The sequence below is a fragment of the Mastigoproctus giganteus genome, chromosome 6 (genome assembly GCF_048544385.1).
Source record: "Mastigoproctus giganteus isolate SK-2022 chromosome 6, ASM4854438v1, whole genome shotgun sequence".
NCBI classification, from domain to species: domain Eukaryota; kingdom Metazoa; phylum Arthropoda; class Arachnida; order Uropygi; family Thelyphonidae; genus Mastigoproctus; species Mastigoproctus giganteus.
In genome coordinates this window covers 209459291-209482822 of record NC_143580.1, presented here as the reverse complement: position 1 = coordinate 209482822, position 23532 = coordinate 209459291, and the positions used below count along the sequence as shown (strand labels likewise).

General features: G+C 37.0%; 1 protein-coding gene across 4 annotated transcripts in view; it reads right to left on the bottom strand.

The window, feature by feature from the left end:
* Nucleotides 1-23532, bottom strand: part of LOC150084913 (poly [ADP-ribose] polymerase tankyrase-like) — a 1170388-nt gene that overhangs the window by 5595 nt on the left and 1141261 nt on the right. For all 4 annotated transcript variants that reach the window (XM_090376702.1, XM_090376704.1, XM_090376701.1 and 1 more), the window contains one exon: nucleotides 9354-9468. In XM_090376702.1, coding sequence (XP_090232828.1) covers nucleotides 9354-9468 — 115 coding nt within the window. The remainder of the gene's footprint in view (nucleotides 1-9353; nucleotides 9469-23532) is intronic.

The following is a 23532-nucleotide window of genomic DNA, read 5'->3' as shown; positions in this document are numbered from 1 at the left end:
TTTTTTCTTTGGGGACAATTAAAAGGTGAAGTGGGAAACACTTCACCTTTTAATTGAAGAATTGAAGGCTAACATTCAAAAAGAGATTGCAAACATTACGTAAGGTGGCTGCAAATGTCATGAAAAGGGTATGAACCTGCATTCAGGCGAGTGGAAACCATTTTCAACACTTGTAAAGGTTGTGTAATTTTTTTCCATTGTAACGGTAAAAGTATGTGTAATTTATTTCCCTCTTGTGTGATTTGTTAAAATTCCTATAATATGGTTGTGTTCTTTATGAAACACCTGTACAAAGGGATAATCACTTTCTTATCCCCACTAGCAAAATTCCTGTATATCATTGACAAGACCTCATTACATGTTCTGTCAGTCTGTCTGCACTGTCGGAAAATTTCATATCTGACTACACAATTACCCCGAGGTCTTTTTCATTCTCCACTACCCTGAGCATACTACCACACCTTTGGTAAATTTCTGTGTGGTTGCTGCCATCCATATGCAGTATTTTGCAATTCTAATGTTAAACTTCAGTTGCCACCTCTCAGCCCATCTGTCCAACTATTCTAGATCCTGTTGGAGTAGCATACTGTCATTAACAACCCTACCAACCTTTGTATCATCTGGAAACTTGGACATTAAGCTTGATATACCTTCATCAACATCACTGATAAATGTAGAAAACAATGATGGATCCAACACCGAACCCGGGGTGGGGGTGGGGGGTTCGTTCACTAATAACATTAGTCCACAAAGAGAGTCCATTGATTACCACTCTCTGTTGTTGTTGTTGGTATGTTGTTTAATGGCACAAGGGATGCCAAGGCCATATTTTGCTTGAGCTGAAATGTTAAAATTATTAAATAGTTATGTGTGCTTCAAGAAGGAAAAAAAAACTCGGCTAGATTTGCAGTCTCCAATCAGATGAAATAATGTTAAAGGTTTTTCAGATGTGAAAGCAATGTGAAAATTGTTTCGAACATTAATATAATGGTTACAATTTAGTAGAATATGCTTCACCGTACGTGCAATTTGACAATATGCACAAATAGGTGGATCTTCCCCCATGAGCAGATAAATATGGGTTAGATGTGTGTGTCCAATATGCATCCTAGCCAGGATCACCTCCTCTTGCCTATTTGGTCTCATGCTTGATGACCACAACTGAGGTTTCCATTTGAATTGCAGCAGCTTATTACCGCCCTGAGCCTGCCTGATCTGTAACCATTGTTCTTCACACACATTTTTTATGACTGATTTGTAGTCTGTATACGACACTTGGTAGTTAGGAGGGCATGCAGTGGTTGGATGTTTAGCAGCTTCATCGGCATGTTCATTTCCTTTGATGCCTACATGACCTGGTATCCAACAGAAAGTGACTGATTGGTTAGCAACATGTAATGCAATTATTTGCGATCTGATTTGCTTCAAGACGGGGTGGATTGGCTTGGATAAATTTTTTCATGCTGTTATTGCACTCAAAGAGTCAGAATAGATCCTTATTTGCTTACAGGACAGATCAGTTACATGATCTAAAGCTATCTTTATCGCAAAAAGTTCAGCAGTATAGAAACTATTTCTTCGGAAGGGACACACAACTAGAAAAGATAGTAGAAACTGCCACTGCACCTACTGTTGTACTTGTTTTTGAGCTATCACTACATATATGAAACCACTGAGAATTTTTAGCTACATACGCAGCATGGAGTTTCCTGATGGTGAAACCTGCTGCTTGTTTTTTCCCCCATTGTTGGAAAGAGAGATCAGACTGGTATATTACTAAACCATGGAGGTTCATAAGTGTTTGTTTCCTGAAAGATACTATCTATATGTAAGTTCCAGTATTCTATTAACTGTAGTAGCCTTATTCCAATTGACTTGTTTTCGTTAGGTTTGTTGTCATAAAAGGTGGTCCACTGGGGCTCGAATAAGTATGGCCAGGTAGGATGAAAGGTAAGACTGTATTTTTGCTGCATAGTTCAGTAACAACATTTTCCTCCAAAGATGGAGTGGAGGTTCGTGAGCCTCTATATATAGACTATGTATTGGGGATGTCCTGAGTGCTCCTGAAGCAATCCTTAGAATGCTGTGATGGATAGTGTCTAGCCGAAGTAGTGCACTTTTCCTGGCCAAGTCATATATTGGAGCTCTGTAATCCAAGCAAGGTCTAATTAAAACTCGATATAATCGAAGCAGAGTGTATCAGTCAGCACCCCACACTGATGAACATAGTACTCTGAGGTTGCCGACCGGGCTAGCTGGGTGGGTAAAGTGCCTGCCTGGCAACCCAAAGGTCGCGGGTTCGATTCCCGCCTCAGGCTTGAATCAAAGTACTGCAAAAACCTTCGGAGGTGCACTATGGCCACTGAAGCCTATGTGCCAACAACTACCAAAAAAAAAAAAAGAAAAGTACTCTGAGGATATTTAATTTTTTTAAGCAAATTTTTCTCAGATATGTGATGTGTTGTATGAAGTTTAATTTATTGTCCAGAATTAGACCCAGAAATCTGATATTGGAAAAGAGGTATGGTAAAATTTTTAAGTTGTAGTTCAGGCTTGGGGTTGATCTTACGTTTTTTACAGAAATGAATACAGTTTGATTTTTGTGCTGATAAGCAGTAGCCACTGCAAGACATCCACAGCTCTATTTTGTTAATTGAGACCTGAATCTGTCTCTCAATAGAATTCATATTTTTCCCTTGGCACGAGATCATGAGGGTGTCTACATAGTGATATAATTCAACTGTGCTTGGAATATCACAGATGATGTTTATTTTAATTAAAAATAGAGTAGGACTCAAAATAGATCCCTGAGGAATGCCTTCTCCTGTATATGGATTTTAGAAAGAACATTTAGATAATGAACCTGAAAGGTTCGGCCCTGCAGAAAGCTTTGAATAAACAAGGGAAGCCTGCCTCGTAGTCCAAAGGTGTGAAGATCCCATGGAATACTGAAATGCCACATTGTATCAAAAGCCTTTTCTAAATACAAACTTCCCATAACTAGGCACTCATTTCTGACAAAAGCAGATCTGTTTTGCCAATAGCCAAACTGGTTTTTATGTTAACTAGTTAACATAAAAACCAGTTAAACAACTAGTTAACCGGATTAGAGAGATTTTTTCCTGGATTAGGAATGGCTAATACAAGTGAATGTCTCCAAGAGCGAGGATGAACATTTTCTTGAAAAATTCTGTTAAAGAATATTAGTAGAGTTTGTAAAGCTGTCTCATTCAAGTGTTTCAGCATAATATAAAATATACACCATCATGGCCAGCTGCATTATTGGGTGCTCTGTTAAGAGATTCTTTTAACTCAGATATTGTAAAAGGCTGATTATATGGAAGAGAGAGACCGGTGTTGAAATTTTAACTTGTGCCTTTCTGCAGCCTTTTTAATTTTCTAGAATGGAACCCTCATATGAATTTGCTGCTGAAGTTTTAGCAAAAGCTTCAACAAAAGCATTTGCTGTTTTTGGGGAAGATAGTTCCTGTCCATTACATACCAATATAGGAGATGATGATAATGGATATTTACCATTCAGAAGTTCAATTTTCCTCCAGATTAATCTAGTATCTGTGTTTTTTGTGATAGTGGAAGCAAACTGTATCCATGAATCATGCTTGGCCTTTCTTCTTATTTACCTTGTTTTAGCATTAAGTTTCTTATAGTTTATGAGGTTAATAGTAGTGAGATACTTGCAGAAAATATTTCAAGCTTTATTCTTTTCCATTTTTGTTTTATTACATTCTTCATTTCACCAGCAATTTCTGCACGTGCGTGGATGATTGAGGAATAGCTTTATCAGCTGCTGCTAGTATCTGTTTTGTGATATGGTCAGTAGCTTCATCTATTGATTGATTCTGAATGAAGTGTTTATCTAAAGTGGTACTTAAGGAAAATGTTATCCAGTTTGCCTTTGAGAATTTCCATCTTATACAAATTTCCAGATAGTTGGAGATAGTTTGAAATTTGCAAGTAATTGGGAGATGATCACTATTATTTGGATTTTCCAATACTTCCCAATGTATACTTGGGTACAGAGTGGGGCAGCAGATAGACAGATCTATGGAAGTATTTCCAGTGGGAAAATGCACATGTGTTCAGCAGAGTTAGATTGTGTGTGTCCAGTAATGTTTCTATTAGCTGCCCTCCTTTATCCATATGTAGACTTCCCCACAAAGGGCGGTGTCCATTAGTCACCCATCAAACAAATAGGAGGTAGTATCTGGGCAAGTAGCTCATCAAAGTCTCTGAGTATAAATGTTTGATTCGGTGGAAGATAAATAGAAACAAGTGATAAAATTATTCCAAGTTCTATGTGTACAGCAACAACTTCTAAATTAGTTTGCAAGGGGATTTGCCTAGATGGAGTACTAATGGATACTAAAACCGATACACCTCCATGTGCTGCAGTTGCTGCATTCCAGTCACATCTGTACAATGTATATATTTTTTTTGAGGGTGTCACTTGTGGAGTTAAAAAGGTTTCCTGTAAGTAAATGCCTGCAGGATTAAGATCTCATATTTCATAGAGCTAATCTTTTCTAAAACTGCCGAATGGTCATTAAGCTCGCTTTCTGTGATCTTATGTGGTTCAGAAGGATAAAGGTTTGGACAAAATGGTGGATCCCTTGACGTAGATGCTGCTGTACTTTGTGTATATCAGTTGTTGTTCATTAGTATCTTCATCTTCACAAGAGTGAACAGAAAAACGGTCGGGTGGTTCAGGAATAGATAGTACTTCACCGCGAGGTATGGGATGAATTGCAGATGGTATATTTGGGTACATCACTGTCCACTTTTTCTTCACCGTCATTCCTTTTCTAATAGGAGGCACCATACAGAAGTAATAGTCTGTGGTGTGATTTATTGGCTCCCTCCATATCATGGGCATTGCAAAAGGAATAAAAGTTACTTTTTGATTCACCCATGCATTGGTTTTGATAAACGGGTATAGTGTGGAGCCCAGTTCTTGTCCTGGTCGCCTACTTTACACCCAAAGTATAAGTAGGACTTTTTTATGGCTCGAGTTACGGGAACCTTTCTTGAAGCTAACACGACTTCTCCACATATGCAACAGAAGTCATCCAGACTATTCACACAATTACAGGGCATATTAATCTTACACAACACAAATACTATGCAAAAGGTCGGAATCTCACAGAGAACAAATCACCCAGTACCTAGCCGTATTTGAGGATTACTGCAACAGAGTTTACGAAGCATTTGAGGCGACAACAACTTACATGCGATGCAGAGCGAGGCGACAGTTGCTGATCATGTGATAAGTGTGGTGGTATTGAAACTGCTGTTTTGCCATGCATTTTGCCAAGCGCCGTAGTTGATAATGTAGAGTAACTCGCTAATATGAGATCCCAACTGTAATTTGAAAACAAGAGCAACTGACAAATTTTAATGTGATTTATGAGTTCAGCAGCATGAAATTAGTCAAGATTGGGTACTTTCGTTTTCGTAGCATTTTAAGTGTCGACCAGTGTAATTGCCAAATGAGATATAATGATATTTTAAATTACTCAGCATGATAAATACTGCCATCATTGCATTTCTTACAGAAATTTTAAAACTCATAATTACATATTAATTTTGTCAGTTTTTTGAGGGAAAAAAAAAATCATAATCAAAAGGGTTTTTTTTAACATAAAAGACCCACTTTAAATTTTCATGATTGCCTAAGAGGCAAGTTGATTTTTTTTGTATAAAAAAATGAAGCAGACATACAATTATTTGCTATACAGATGCAGATTTATATCTGTATAGCAAAGGAGGATGTTCAACATCTGCATCTGTATGCAGATGTTGAACATCCTCCTTTCCCATTACTTTCAGTATTTGTTGATTGCAAGGGTTCTCCAGTCTCTTATTGCCTACAGTCAGTGAGGGATACCATTAGTTAAAAAGAAAAACAAGTTGAGAGAGACTGGAGAACCCTTGCAATCGACAAATACTGAAAGTAATGGGAGAGGAGGACATTCCAGGTGAGCTGGAAAATACAGAAACACAATTTTTAAAAGTTGGAAATAGGAAATATTAGTAATTTAAATTATATCTATAAAATACGTAAGGGTTTAACACTGCAGTAATCAAAAAAGATCACATATGAAGCTTGACACACTAAGAAAGGAAAAGGTGATTTTTTGATGGGAGAGCTAGCTGCAATGGAGGTAAGGGAGAGATAAGTTTCAGGAGTGACTAAAAGCTGTTCCACTTTGCTTTCAGTTTCTTTATAAGATAGCTTCAGGATTTTTAGTATTTTAAAAAAAATACATTATAGGTACAGGCTAAAAATAAAATTAAATTTGCTAATTTAATAACCTTTACAGTTAACAATTCATTTTAGAAATATTAAAAAGAAAAGTTATGGCTGTAAGTACCTAATTATGTAATAGCCTATTTTATCTAAGAGGTTGCACAAAGTTACTCCAAGGACATTATGTAGTCCTTGGGCCACAGTTGGGAACTTTGCTCTGCCATTCTTGTATAAAGTGTTACTAATTCAAATCAAAAGGGACTAAGAAGTCCAATAAGTTCTATTATTATTATAATAATCATAAATTATATGAAAACCTCATACCTAGGACTGTTAATTTCTCAACACTTAATCACGAATGATTATAATATGAACTTATCTCCCGTGTATAGTCATAAATGAATGAAGTTAAAGTCAAGTTAATTAAAATAAGCATGCCTTCAACTCTCATATCATGTCAAGGGAATCGGAAAGAATCACGGAAAGATGGTGGCCACCAACCTCCAAAAACCAACCAACACCACAAGCCATCATGAGAATTGAAAAACAATTGTCGCGAAATTCTAAAAACGATGACACAAATAAATTAATTCACACATAAGTTAAACTTTAAAATCGTTATTTAACTTCTTTTAAGAGACCACCTTATTCAGTTTGTTACCATGTTCACAAGTACAAAAGTTATTTGTGAACAATATCTCCCTTGTTTTATATCAAATTAACGACAACTGACATGAGATTATTTATATAAACCAATGTATGAATTGCTATTCATGCAAGCGTGTAAACGTCCACGAGTCCGAAATATTATAAGGTCTGCATATATTAATAGAATTAACATTTAATCTCATTTCTAATGTTTCGGCAATTAATAATTTAAAATATTCACGCTGTTTATTAAGAACCTTGGATTCATTAAAAAGAAACATATGTCCATGAGTGATTGCATGAAATGCAAGCTCAGAGGCACCCATCCTATCTGCTCTAACTGATTAACTGATTCCAAATGCTGTTGTATCCTTACCGAAAGTAAATTTTGGGCTGAGCCAATATAAGTAGATTGCAACTACCACAAGAAATATTGTAAACAATATTGTGAACTTCCATGGTAGGAACTACATATGCCCTATATTTCAAGATAGCATTGAGCTTACTCATGGGTTGGGGAACAATCTTAAATTCAGCGTTCTTAAATATGTTAATAAATTGTCTATACTAATGTTGTATATACGGAACTTTAATAAAATGTTTGTGATCTGCCCTATCATTTGTTCTACCCATCTCCAATTTATATTTCGCCTGTTGACTAAACTGTATGATGATACCTAATGAATAACCCCTATTTAAAAATCTTTTTGTCAGTTCTGTGAGCTCATCCAATAAGGATTCTTGAGTAGAGCTGTATCTATATGCATTATGAAATTGGTTGAAAATAATGCTCCTTTTATATGTAAAAGGGTGGTAGCTCAAACGGTGCAAAAATTTTCCAGTATTTGTTGGCTTCCTATGAATTTTAAAAAATATGTTTTCGTTAACTCTGGTTAAAGTAAAATTTAGAAAATTTATGGATTTGTGACATGGGATTTATGTTAAACGCTATAATGTTATAATGTTAAACGCAAAGGTTTAATAATGTTGTAAAGATACACCGCAAGCGATGCAAAAGCTGTGTTTCTGTAAGAAACAATAGGTCTATCCTGTTTTATGAAGTTTGACTTGTCTGAAAAGGGTTGGTACCACATTAGTCCTAGCCTTAAGGGATTTTAAAGTGGCCATCGAAATATAGTCTTTTTTTATGTACTAAGTTAACTTGCTATTAAATTGTTTAATTAAGCTGTCAAACACCACTTTCTCTACAACCTGGTATGTAGAACTATCAGATATAATATTACTAAGTTTGTCTATATAATCTATTTTATTTAAGACTACAGCTGTATCACCCTTGTCGGCTTTCTGTACAATAATATTGTTGTTCCGTCGTAATTTTTGGAGACCAATGCTCTCTTCTTTTGATAACCTAGGTATATACGGGTCCCTGTTCTGATTGATAATTCCATTAATCTGCTGTATCAACCATTACCTATTTATAGCATTCCTTAAACCAAGACAAGACGAAGGGGGAGTCTACAGCATATGATTACGGAGAGGGTGACACAACATAACCTTGTGTAACACATACAGAAGAGAATATTATCAACCGTGGTGTGGTCAATTTATCCTCCTAGAATTGTCCATTCCACAAATTAATCTTTTAAGTAAAGGGCTCAATTATTTTACCTCCCAGATGTCTTCCAAAAAAGCAAACAGTTATTGAATTTGAATTTGGCTTAAGGAATGCTATAAATAGGGAAGGGTTGATACAGCAGATTAATGGAATTATCAGTCAGAACAGGGACCCGTATATACCTAGGTTATCAAAAGAAGAGAGCATTGGTCTCCAAAAATTACAACGGAAAAACAATATTATTGTACAGAAAGTACAATAATATTATTGTACTTCTTGTGAACACTGTAACAAACCAAATAAGATGGTCTCTTAAAAGAAGTTAAATAACGATTTTAAAGTTAACTTACGTGTAAATTAATTTATTTGTGTCGTCGTTTTTAGAATTTCGCGACAACTGTTTTTCAATTCTCATGATGGCATGTGGCGTTGGTTGGTTTTTGGAGGTTGATGGCCACCATCTTTCTGTGATTCTTTCCGATTCACTTGACGTGATATGAGAGTTGAAGGCATGCTTATTTTAATTAATAGTTATTTTAATTAACTTGATTTATTCATGATTATACATGGGGAGGGGTAAGTTCATATTATAATCATTCGTGATTGAGTGTTGAGAGATTAACAGTCCTACTCAAAGGTATGGGGTTTTCACCTATAATTTAAGATTGTATAAAGTGTATATATATATATATTTTTTTTTTTTAAATATTTGTTGCAACATTTTTGGACACTACTGTGAATACCACAAAAATCAAAGTTTCTATGTACTACATAATACTTTTACAACAAAACTCTGAACTTCAGTAAAATACTGGTGTTAAGTACAATGCAACTAATGTTTCACCAACACTTTATACTTACCTTGCCATGACACCCAGAACAATGGATCAGGCTGTTTGCGTCCCAAAGCTTTAACACTATCATATTTTTCATTATCAACAGAAACTGAAGCATCTTTGACATCTCCAAGTGCAACCTTTAAAAGACAAAGGAAGATAAACATGTTATTCAGCTGAAAATTAATTAATGAATAAGAAAAATCAAGTTTATTTCCTTGTTCTTATAGATAGTTTAAATTTTATACTTTATCTTTATAACCTTTGATAGATTTTAGCAAAATCATTATTTTTGGCCACAAGTGGAGGAAAATATTTGCATATTTGAAGTCTATATAATATAAGCATTACAGAAGAGTATTGATAATCGAATAAATGGGGACTAGGGGCTTGTTTGGACTTTCGATTTGTTTGGATTTTTGAACTTATCAAATATACTGTTCTAGAGACTTAAAAAAAGTTTAGTAAGTTTAGAAATAAAAACACTGGCTTTAAAATCTGAGGGACCACCTAATTTTTTTTATTGAAATCCAGTGTCTCTTCACACAAAAAATGTCCAGATATGGGTTCTCCTAAACTTCGTCTCTGTGTGAACCACAAATTTGAGGGATGGGTCATTAGCTGTTCTCATAGTTTTTCTCTCTATTTTTTTTTTTTTGGCACCATCGGAATCAAGTTTCGATGCAAACTTAAAAAAAAATTTTTCCTTGTTGATTAAAATCAACAATTGACTTTGCAACCTTGTAAAATTTTGCTAACGAAGACCCACTTTCTCAGTTTGAAAGTCTGTTTAACATTTTCGATCAATTGTTAAATATTTCTGCTTCCTTTTAAAAGACAAAGAAAACTACAGTATGGTAAAATAAAATTCTGTAATAATTCTGTTCAGAATCTTTTTACTGCGTATCTCATTTGCACATATCGTGTTAGTTGCAATTTCTGTGTGACATGTTCTTTGTTATTGATTGACACATTTTTTTATTGTTTTAGCTTTTACAATTGCAAAAAAAAAATGTCAGTCAACAGAAATATCAGATTACAAAGTGTTATGTTATTTAATACTGTATGTATATTAATTAAGCTAAGTACATAAGTGTAAATTAATTTTTAATTTGCTAATTTGTGGATAATATTCTTCCGATTTTCATATATCATTTATTATATTAATTAGAAAGGAAAAAAAGGTGTAAATCTGTGCTTTATATCTTCATTATAAAAATGCCTGTGGATAATATTCCTCCAGTTTTCGCTTATTAGAATTGCCATATAATAGAATCGAAGTTCAATTAGCAAACATGATCACAATAGCTGGCGCTTACTGTAATTATTTTATCGTACTAACATAAAAAATAAATAAATGCTGGATTGTTCAGATTACTGACGTTCGGATTTTCGATGCTCTACTGTATTCCATCTCATGTAAACCAACATAGCCTATTGATTATTGTGATTTGCAGGGACTATTTTTCCTAAGAGAACATCATAGAAATACACTTTTGTAATGATATCCAGGTTAACCTATGTCATAAAAGAGGAAAGGAAAAACTTTTTTATATTGCTGGCCTTATCTAAAATCCTGAAAATTGCTGGAAAGCATTACATTTCATATTAAAAACAGTAAACAATAAGTACATTTAATACCTTTATAATAATTAATTTATGTTTTTAAAAAATGCATGCCAGATATCAGTCTAATATTGGGTTCCCAAGCAAAATGTTGCTTGATTTCCTACAAACATAAAAAGATTGTTTTAAAGTATCAACCTTGTTTAATTATCTAGTGCAGTAGTGAATGAAACCTTAAAATAATTTAAAAAAAAAACAAAAACAGATTTTATTTTTTTATTATTATCTTAAAGTTTTATTTAGATGACATGCTTGATATACACGGTTCAAAGATAGTATGTATCGATAGGTTATACCTGGAGAAAATATTGAGGTAAACTTCGCTTATTCTTTTACAAACGGTTTAAAGATATACGTGTGACCAAATAATAATTAAATTTTCTGATCTGTCACAGAGTTAACTGCTCCAATCGATATTTGATCATCATAAAAAGCATAAACTTAACATCTTTTTTAAGAGTATTATGTATATATAAATTTGCAGATATATTATGTATATATAAATTAAATATCATCATGTGTAAATTGAATGACTTTTGCTTTCGTAAAGGTAACCACAGTGGCCTCAGACAGTTTTTAAATTCTATATAGTGGGACCAACTGATGATGATATCAACAGATGATATCAAGAGAGGTTCCTGTGCACTGGAAAATAAAACTGGAAAAATAATGGAGTTACTGGTTAAAGAAGTAACGCAGGACCATCTACACACGAATGCAATTATACTACAGTCACAGCACGAATTTGTTAATGGGCAACCTTGTCTGACCAATTTGATTGGATACTATGATGCAGTAACAAAGGAACTTGATGCAAAAAATAATTTTCATATCATATACAGTAGACTCGATTTTCTGGGATAGATGGTAAAAAAAAAAAAAAAAAATCCCGGATAATCGATTTCCCGGTTAATCTAAAAATACAGGCAAGTCCCTGACATATGTAAGAAGTTCCAGGCCTTCTTATGTACGTTGAGTTTTACGTAACTCGAGAATGACTAATAAAATATTGTTAGACTGGAACCATCATATGAATTTGCTGCTGAAGTTTTAGCATAAGCTTCAAACAAAAGCATTTGCTATGTCTTTGGGGAAGATAGTTCCTGTCCATTACATACCAATATATGAGATGATGACAATGAAGTTTGATTTTCCTCCAGATTAATCTAGTATCTGATATGACAAAATTACAAAAACCACATAATATCCTCAGAAGAATGAAGAAAAATAGTTATATACATTTTAATTAGTTCGATTAAAAACTTTATCTGGGGACAATGAAGTAGCCAGAGTGACACATAAGAAAAAAAATATAAAAGGAAGAAAAAACGTATGTTATTGTACTTTAAAAACTAATATGTATTTTGTAGCCTTCATTATTCTAGTTTTAATCACTGATTCTCGTATTGTCTTTCTCCTTTATTATTGTCTTCAACCATTGACACTGAAATCTGAATTCCGTGCAATTCTTGTTAACATTTGATCATTTTCATACATCCTTATTATTTTAATTTTCTGATCCAACTCGATCTCTTTCCTTTTCTTAGTAGATTTACTAGTACCACTGTCACTTATTCTCTTAGTCGGCACCACGACAATGGTCAAAATGAAATTTTCTATAAAGAACTTCACAGGGTTAAGGAAAAAACTCACTATTATTACCCCACGCGAGCTCACATTTTACTAAAGCACATTTCTGGAAATCATTACCATAAAACAATAAGGACAATTTACAGTTTCTGGTTTATTAGGCTTTGTTTGTTATTTAGGAGCATTAGCAACTAAGGCCATATTGCTCCGGGATATGCGGTAGTCATTCCCTGACCTTTCCGCATCCTCTGTATTTGGTGGTGACGGGCTCGAACCCCGCTTTAATCAAGAAGCGTGTGCTATGCACTGCTGCTCCTTCCCACCTGGCTACGGAGGCGCCTATTTATTAGGCTTTTCTGTTAGTGCAATTCATTATAAAAGGATAGTAAACTCAATCTTATTGCATTTGTGATAATACTGATAGCTGGAATTCTGTGTGTTTACGTTATTACGGTGAAATGTATGTCTCCTTCACTGAAATCTTCAGTCATATAAAAAAAGCATTAATAAATTTTAAGAATCTTCTCTTCATTCCTATTTTTAAGTTTGTTACTCTGTATCTCATTTGTGCGTGTCGTGATTGTCATTATTGATTGCTTATTTATTTTTTATTCTTTTAAATTTTACAATCCTAAAAAAAAAAATACTGAGTGAAAAAAAATTTACATAAGTCCAAAGTTACGCAAGTCGGGAGCTTGCTGTATCAAAAACTCTATTTGGCAACCTATGTAAAAAATATGGCGATAGATAAAAAAATGAAAATAACTTGTCATGCACTACTCATGTGTCCAATATGATGCTTCCCTCTATTTTTTATGATGACACATATGGTTTGGTCACCAACATTATAATGGTTCATTAAAGATTTAACGGATGCACTGTTTTCAAACTTTTGAATAATTTCAAGTTTTTGTTTAATTGAATTTATCCATCATTTTCGCGATTTCTGAAAAAAAAAAAAAAAAAAAAAAAAAAGACACTCCTGACATAAATAACGAAACAAACTATCTTTTACAGTGCAACGGAACACAACAATCAACGCGATGCACTAAAACAAATAAATGGGCTAACATCTGGCGAGTATGGGCTTGGCACAACCAGGGTCTTCAGCTGGATATCATCATTGTTCTCCTTCTTGGTGATTCTACTTCTGTCAATCTCTCTCTCTCTCGAATTTTTTGTTTTGCTGGTGCGCCATAAGCCTCAGGCTTCTTTGCACCATATGGCTAATAATAATAATAACAACATTTGTTCTTTTTTTTTTTTTTTTGAGCGGCGGATGCAAGGGTTTCAAGATAATAGGTACATTAATCTCCTAATGACGACTTATAACGCCACTTCTTGTCACTTTTCTTTAAAAGCAAATCAGTAATTCTTGGTATTTTTTATTTAAAAAATGAAAGCTTCCCAGAAACTTTGTTACTGTAATGATTTTTTGATATGAAGATTCTCATTTTGAAACTTGTACATTTTGATAATGGTCCATCAATAATATGTTTGATTAATGCACTCCTAGTATTGATCAAAATTATCATATCCGCTGTGTATAGTATACAATTTGATGATACAGTATATATATATATATATATATATATATATAAATAAATAATAATAATAAAAAAAAAAAGTTATCCATTGCTTGTTCACTGCTTTCAGAGTTGCAAATGAGCATATGATTCTAGTTAGAGGATTATAGTGCCAAATATGTCCGCTAGATGGCAACAAGTTCTCATTAACAGAATTTTAAATGCATATAGATGTCTTTTAATTATTGGAGTCCCTGAAAATTTATAATTGTATTAGTATTAATTGTAGCAAATGATAAAAGAATGCAAGCTTATACAGCATCAGAAAAAAAATCTCAATTTCACCTATCCATCCCCTACAATAATTTGTGCAGTTCTTCCTTGAATTTATTATATTTTAAGTACTGTATTTTACTTTTATTTTAATGAATTTTAAGGCTACTTAGAAAGTTTATAAAAAGTTGAACTCCAGGGGGAAGATATATATATATATATATTCTAGGATGTGATACAATTTCATTTAAATACTGACAATGCGATTTTCAAAGGTTGGTTGGTTAGTTGAGTTTTATTGGCGCATCAGCAACTTAGGCTATAATGCGCCAAAACTTTGTCAAAAAAAATTAGTAAAACATTCAGTGACCTAATGAATTAGGTCACTAAGTCAGAGTATAAAAACAATTATAAACTGTAAAAGACAAATATCTGTAAACAAGTAACAATAGTAAATCTTAAAATAATATTTTTTTTTTTTTTTAAATATGAGTAAAAAGGTTTACTGTTTTTAGGAAACTAAAAATAGCAGACACATGGTCATTGTCGGATAAAATCTGACTGAGTGTATATGGCTCAGTCAGATGGTTAAAAGCGGTAAAACGAGCATTTCTAAAATTGGTACAGTCACAAAAAATATGTTTAACGGATAAAATGGTGTCGCACTGCTCGCACATAGGAGGGTCATCAGCCCTCAGCAAAAAGGAGTGTGTAACACGACAGTGTCCTATGCGGAGCCGAGCAAGAACAACTTCCTCTTTGCGATCCCTGTGTAAGCTGGACCGCCAAGGATGGATCATAGGCTTAATTTGACATTGTTTGTTTGTAATAATCAGTTGATGCCACGAATCTTGCCACTGAGATTGTAGGTTACTACGGATCACTTGCCTGTAGTCTGTATAGGGGACTAACAGGTCAAGATTATCCGTCAGGGCTGCCGATTTGGCTGCAGTGTCAGCCAAATCATTTCCTCTAATCCCGATGTGACTGGGGATCCAGCAGAAGCGGATATCGAATCCACTTATATAGAGGCTGTATATTATCTGCTGGATTCGGGACATGGTTGGATGATTAGTGTGTGACATCGCTGATAAAGCCTGTAGTGCACTCATTGAGTCGGCATATATAATACACCGTTGGTAACAGTGTTTTCTTATGTGATCTAGAGCTAACTCTATGGCATGCAGGTCTGCAGTGTAAATGCTGCAGTCAAGGGGTATCTGCTCTGATATGGTATTATTTGGAAAGATAGCAGCAGATCCCACATACGATTCTGACTTCGAGCCGTCTGTGTAAACTGGCAAGAAGTCAGAATGTTCTGCACGGTGTTGTGAATAGAGCTGAAGGTAGACAGAAATTGGAGTATTCGACTTCGTTGCAATCTTGAGCGAGAAGTCACATGCTGGTGTTTGTGCATGCCAGGGTGGAAGGGGCTCCTTTGGTGATCGAGCGACCTTGTCTACTGAGATGTTAAGCTCATTGAGTAGCTCTTGAACACGAATGCCGAATGGGCGATTGACGGTCCGTCATGTGTTGTAGAGATTTTCCCATCGTGGCTCGAAAACGGATGTCCACGTGGGATGGTCTGGCAGGGACTTCAGCTTGAAGGCATATTGTAGAGACAACTGCATTCGTCGAAGCGACAAGGATGGTTCATTTGCTTCGACATACAGACTTTGGCCAGGTGATGTTCTGAATGCACCGGTAGCAATACGAATGGCTTGATGATGGATGGGGTCAAGCCAACAAACAGCGCTATTTCTGGCAGATGCATATACCTGAGACCCATAATCTAATTTTGAGCATACAAGTGCACGGTATAGATGTAGGAGAGTGCATCGGTCTGCACTCCAAGAGGTAGAGGAGGTAAGCCCTCTCGTGCACTTTGTGCGAAGCTGACGAATGTGTTGGACAAATGTCAGCTTTTTGTCAAAAATGAGTCCCAGGAATTTCGTCTCTGATACAATTGGAATGGTGCTTTGTCCAAGTTGTAATTCAGGCTCAGGGTGGAGGTTACGTTTGCGACAAAAATGTACGCAAGCGGTCTTCTCCGGTGAGAACCTGAAACCATTGGCCGTGGCCCAGGAGTTAAGACGGTCAATAGCTTGTTGTAGTTGTCTCTCAATAACCCTCATATTGCATGATTGAGAGAATATGCTGAAGTCATCGACGTAGAGTGCACTGTTTATAGTTGGAGGAAGTTGTTCAGAAATAGAATTTATTTTAATGGCAAAAAGCGTGACACTTAAGACAGATCCTTGTGGTACCCCCTCCTCTTGGCAAAAGGGCCGCGAAAGGGAGGATCCTACACGAACTTGGAAATAACGGCAGGATAAAAATTTTTAATAAAAATTGGAAGGTGGCCTCTTAGACCGAGGTTGTAAAGGTCTTTTAAAATACCAAATCTCCAAGTTGTGTCGTACGCTTTTTCCATGTCAAAGAAAATGGACACCAAATGTTCTCTTTTTAGGAAAGCATCTCGGATAGATGTTTCCAGTCTAATTAAGTGGTCCAGTGTGGATCTGTTTCTTCGGAAGCCGTACTGAAAGCGGGAGAGAAGGTCGTTCGATTCTAAATACCATAAGTTGACCATTCTCTCCAATATTTTGGAGAGAATGGCATTGACCATTCTCTCCAATATTTTGCACAGACAGCTGGTCAGAGCAATGGGACGATAGTTTTTTGGACATATAGGATCCTTTCCTGGCTTAGCAAAAGCAAGAATAGTTGCCTTGCGCCAGGTATCCGGAAAATGCTCTTCAAGGAAGATTCTGTTGTACAGGAAGAGCACATGGTCCATGGATTCTGGTGAAAGATGTTTGATCATTTCATAATGGATGTTGTCTGGTCCAGCAGCTGTAGCCTTTGTACGGGCGAGTGCTGTTTTCAGCTCATTGATATTAAATGGCCCATTGTATGGGTGGGAACCCTTCGATGTGAATTTAAGGGCCTGTTTTTCAATGTTGTGCTTTAAGACCAGAAACTCTGGGGAGTAAGATGATGTTGCAGAGATGTTAGAAAAAGTTTCCCCAAGAGTATTGGGGAAATACTGTACTATTGCAGACTCTACTGCAATGCTATTGCAGTAGAGTCTGCAATAGTACATCCATTATATTCAAGGACTGATGAGGGGTACGCTGTGTATTTTCCCTTCATTTTCCGGATTTTTTCCCAGACCACCTTAGTACTGGTCGTCTGGGTAATGGATGATGTGAAACGGATCCACGATTCCCTTTGATTCTGACAGCGGATGTAGCGTGCTTTGGCTCGGGCATGTTTAAAGGCTAATAGATTGACTGTGGTAGGATATCTTCGAAATATCCCCCAAGCCTTGTTTTGAGCCTTTTTAGCTGCTGTGCATTCTGGATTCCACCATGGCTTTGGAAATGGAGGAAACCGGGTGGATGTTTTTGGAATTGTAGTTGCAGCTGCATGGACAATATTTTCTGTTATGTACGTAACTGCATCATTGATAGGCTCCTGACTGACTGTAGAGTTGTCAAATTTTGCCAGGTGTTGAAAGGCACTCCAGTCAGCTTGATCAAACTTCCACTGCGGTAACCTGACAGGAAGACAAGGTCTCCCAGTAATTAAGGTGGTTATCACCGGGAAGTGATCACTTCCATACAGGTTCCCTTCTACCTCCCAGGTAAGTGAAGGGAGAAGAGAAGGCGAGCTGATAGAGAGATCAATGGCAGAAAACGTACGGGTAGGCATGTGGAAAAAGGTGTTTGTTCCCACATTAAGAAGGCAGAGGTCATTGTCAATGAGCATACGCTCTATGACTCGTCCCCTTCTATTAATGCTAGCACTACCCCACAGGGTGTTATGTCCATTAAAGTCCCCAAGAAGTAAGAAAGGGGGAGGCAACCGCAGATGTCAGTATCAGGTGGCAAATATATAGAGCAAACGGTTAGTAAAAACCCCACTGTTATTCGAATTGCTACTGCCTCTATGCTGGTAGTAAGTTGCAGATGCTGAAAAAGAGTATGGTTGCCCACAAGGATTGCGACTCCTCCATGAGCGGGGCCATCCCCAGTTCTATCCTTGCGAACGATAGTAACGTTGTGCATGGTGGGATCATCGTTTGCCTTTAGATATGTCTCCTGCAAGCAAAAGCAAACTGGCTCGTGCTTTTGCAGGAGGGCCTTGATGTCATCAATATTTCGCCGGAATCCACGACAATTCCATTGTAGGAATTTAGCCATTATTTTGGCTTGGTGGGTCCATCAGGCGGCTTCCGAGGTGCTGAGGGCTTACTTTTATCAGTCTTGGGTCTTTTTTTTTTGGACAAGAATGGACGCTGTCCCGTGTCAATTTCTTCCTCCGCAAAGAGTTCCAAGACTGAAACTTTGGGTACCTCCTTCTGCTCGACATCCATCTTTTCTTGGGTACTAGGGGGGACTTCCCCTTTCTTATTCTTTTCTTTCATAATTACCTTTGTTACTAGTGGAGCATTAGGAGGTACCGATATAGGAGTGGCAGCTGATTGGTCCTTCTGTGCAGGTTTTTGAGAACTTAAGAGATAACGCGTGATGGGAGTGAAAGACTCCTTTGGAGGAATGGTCATGTTCGTCTGAGTTCCGACGGAACATCTCCCTGCTACCTTCTGGGCGTAGGTAGGTCTGTTGATATTCAGGGGTTTGACCGATTTCCTTGCCTCCTGGTATGATATGTTAAGCTCTGCCTTCAGCCGTTGAATCTCTTTTTCTTCTTTCCACCTCTGGCATGCTCGTGAGTAGGCCGGGTGTTCGCCTTCACAGTTAATACAGGTGGGTTTTGCGGCTGAACATGCTACTGTTTCGTGGTCCTTTGCACCGCATCGAGCGCATGCAAGGACTCCACGGCAGGCCATTTGAGAATGTCCATACTTCTGGCATTTAAAACACCTTAAAGGGTTCGGAACGTATGGACGCATGGAACAGTTGATGTATCCAGCTTTAATCTCATCAGGAGGTTTAGGAGAGTTAAAAGTCAGGATAACGCTCCTGGTTTTAACAATTTTTCCATCCCTTCGCACAGTGATTCTCTTGACGGCAATGACTCCCTGTGGTTTTAATTCGGAGCAGATTTCCTCCTCGGTTACGTCGAGAAGGTCCCACTCCGAAATGACACCTCTCGATGAATTGAGTGTTCTGTGTGGTGTCACTGTTACGGGTACTCCTCCGATTGATGTTACTCGGAGTAGATGTTCCAATTGCTTGTTGTTGTTGTTGTTGTATTTGGGTTTTCTGGCACAAGGGCCTCTTGGGCCATATTGTGCCTGTTCGATATTTGCTTGTCACTAATTTCTCATGTTATTGTGATCATAGGCTATTATAAAGATTTATCTGTTTCAAATAAGTAAACAGTTCCTCCAAATTTGCATCATTGCCAAGAATCTGCAATAAGGTAATCGGTTCCTTCAAATGGGATAAGGATGTAAAGGTTGATTTTCTAGTAGTTGAAAGTTGGGGACATTCAATGAGAATATGATATATTGTCAACTGAGACTGGCACAACAAACACTGAGGAGGGTTCTCTCCCATAAGCAAATACAGATGAGTTGGATGTGAATGTCCAATGCGGAGCCTTGCTAGAATTACTTCTTGTCGCCTGCTTTTCCTGATACTAGATGTCCACAATTTTGGCTCTTTTTTTTATCCGCAGCAGTTTATTATTTATTTGAGCTTTCCAGAGGTCAGACCATTGCTTCCTACATGATGTTTCAATGATGGATTTGTAGTCGGTGTAGGGCACTGTTTGTTGCCTGGAAGTGCTTGAGTCAGGGTGTTTAGCGGCGGCGTCCGCTTGTTCATTACCTGGAATGCCTGTATGACCCGGTATCCAGCAGAAGGTAACCTTCTGGTTGGCTTTTTGACAGTAAAATAACTTGGACCGTATCTCTTTAAGAATCGGATGTGAGGGCGACATGGTAGTTTGAATGGCAGTGATTGCGCTTAAGGAGTCTGTGTATATCAGGGATTGCTTTATACAGCTGTTGTGTATTCTTTCTAGAGCTAGTTTAATAGCAAATAATTCTGCAGTATAGATAGTACATTCCGTAGGAAGAGACACAGCATCTGAAAAGGTAGAAGAAACTGCTGCGGCACCAACGGCTGCATCTGTTTTGGAGCCATCAGTATAGATAGGTACTTTATCTGAATTTTCCAACAAATGAGTTTTATGGAGCTGTTGATAGTTTATATTTGCCAGAGAGGATTTTCCCCATCTTGAAAAGAAATTGTCGCAGTGAGGTGAGAATTCAGTCCAGGGAGTTTCAGGAGTAGCAAGGTCTTGGAATATGTTGTGAAATTTAAGATCCCAACTGATCGTTAGTTCTTGCAGTCGAATCCCTGCAGGGCGGTTTTCATTAGGCTTATTGTGATATAATTCAGCATATTGAGGATCAAACAGGTACCGCCAGCTAGGGTGGAATGGCATGCTTTTAATTTTTGCTGCATACTTACACAATAAGGATTTTCTCCTGAGATGCAAAGGGGGTTCATTTGCCTCAATATACAGGCTGTGGACCGGAGATGTTCTGAAGGCTCCCACAGCTATCCTAAGAGCACTATGCTGTATGGTGTTCAGACGTAATAGTGAACTTTTCCTAGCGGAGTCATAGACAGGTGATCCATAATCTAATCGTGATCTTATTAAAGCTCTATACAGATGAAGGAGAGAGCTTCTGTCAGCACCCCAGGACTTAGCAGAGACTGCTCTCAGGATGTTCAGTTTTTTTAGACATGTAGTTCGAAGGAAAGCAATATGGGAAGCAAAATTAAGTTTGTTATCTAAGTATAACCCCAACAGTCGGAAACTGTTAGTGACAGGAATCAGGTTGTTTTTTAAAAATATTTCTGGATCTGGGTGAAGTTTGCGTTTTTTACAAAAATGAATTGCACTAGATTTCTTTTCTGATAGGGAATAGCCATTCCGCAATGCCCATGATTCAATTTTAGCGATGGAAATTTGGAGTTGTCTTTCAATGGTGTTCATGGTTTGGGATTGACAATAAACAACGAGGTCATCAGCGAACATATACGATTCTACTGTGTTAGGTACATCCTGTGTCATGTTTGTAATTCTTATTGAAAATAACGTCGGACTAAGAATGGACCCCTGAGGAACACCCTCCTCTTGTACAAATGATTTAGATAAATTGTTCATGTATCTGACCTGAAATGTTCTGTGGCATAGGAAGTTTTGTATAAAGTGGGGTAAATGACCTCTCAAGCCAAAAGAATGAAGATCTTGAAGTACACCGTATCGCCAGGTGTTATCAAAGGCTTTCTCAATATCGAGATTGATCATGACCAGATGTTGTCCCCTTATGAAGGCATTTCGGATGTTTGCTTCTGCTTTTATCATTACATCTAACGTGGACCGGTTCTTTCGAAACCCGTACTGATTGTTATTTTGCAAGTTGTTAGTTTCCAGGAACCACGTTAGCCGCCTGTGAACCATTTTTTCCAAGACTTTGCCTAAGCAGCTGGTCAGTGAAATCGGCCTGTAATTTTGTGGAAAGCTGCGATCCTTTCCTGGCTTTGGAAAGGCTAGTATAATTGAGTGACGCCATGAGTTTGGGTAAATATTTTCTAGAAATATTCGATTGTAATATTTTAACAATACCCTTTTTGTTCTGTTGTTTAGTTGGCTTATCATGACGTAGTAGATCCCATCTGGACCAGCAGCACTACTGGAAGTTTTATTGAGCGCCCCTAAAAGTTCTGTTAATGTAAATGGCTGGTTGTACGGGTGTGAAACTCTAGTGGAGAAATTGATCTTATGCTGCTCTGATGATTTTTTAATTTTCTGAAAGATTGGGTTGTAGGTGGATACACCTGATATACTGGCAAATGATTCGGCTAAGGCATTTGCAATTTCTGCCGGAGAGGACAACTCCTTTCCTTTCCAGTTTAATATTGAGGCTGGGGACTGGACATATTTGCCATCAATTGTTTGTATTTTCTTCCAGATGAGTCTGATATCTGTGTCCTTGTTTATACTAGAGGAAAAGCTAATCCATGCTTCTCTTTTCGCTTTCCTTCTTATTTGGCGGAACTTAGCTTTCATTTTTTTAAAACTAATTAGGTTACTGGTTGTGGGGAATTTGCGGAACAAATTCCAAGCCCTATTTTTTTCCTGTTTAGCGTATGTACAATCCGGATTCCACCAGTAATTATTGTGTTTGCGTTTCCCAGGCAAGGACTTTGGTATTGTAGAGTGGGCAGCTTGTAATATTTGATTAGTTATATGTTGTGTGACATAATCTATGGGTTGAAGTTGAATTATTTCATCATCTAACTGAACATTTGAAGCATATTCATTCCAGTGTGCCCTACGAAATTTCCATTTGGAGCGACCCGGCAAAGGGGAGTTTACCCGTGTTTGCAGCTTGCAGAGAATTGGTAGATGATCACTATTTAGTGGATTTTCAAGAACAGACCACTCCGTATTAGTACATATGGAGGGAGAGCAGATTGAAAGGTCTATTGCACTCATGGATCCTGTTGAAAAATGTACATAGGTAGGCTCTCCAGTATTCAAAAGGGTAAGTTGGCACACAATCGAGAAGATTTTCTATTTGTTTACCTCTTTTGTCGATTGTTGGAGATCCCCACAGCGAGTGATGAGCATTGAAGTCTCCGAGTAAATAGAAAGGAGGTGGTAGCTGGTCTATTAGATTTTCTAGATTTTCTGAGGAGATTGAGGAATTTGGGGGAATATATATAGATGCTATTGTAATAGTCATGCCAATTTCTGTGCGCATTGCCACTACCTCAAAAGGAGTCTGAAGAGCAACAGGTTTAGATGGAATATTATTTCTAACAAGAACTGCCACGCCTCCACGAGCTGGCGAGTCGATACTCCTATCTCTTCTGAACATGGTATAATTTTTAATGGTAGGACACACTTGTGGATTTAAATAGGTTTCTTGTAGGGATATACATGCTGGTTCATAGCGGTTTACGAGATCATGCAAGTCATCTTTTGCATTACGAAAGCCTCTACAATTCCACTGAAGAATTCTTTCCATTATGCGTTCTTGTTAGTTGTTTTTGCTTCTGACAGTTTTTTGGTTGTAGCTTGTTTATACCTCTCTATTTTTACTTTGTCTTTCTTAGGAAAGAAAGGATGTGTTGCGTCTATCTCATCAGTTGCGTGGAGTTCTAAAATTCCATCATCTGAATTTTTCTCCTGATC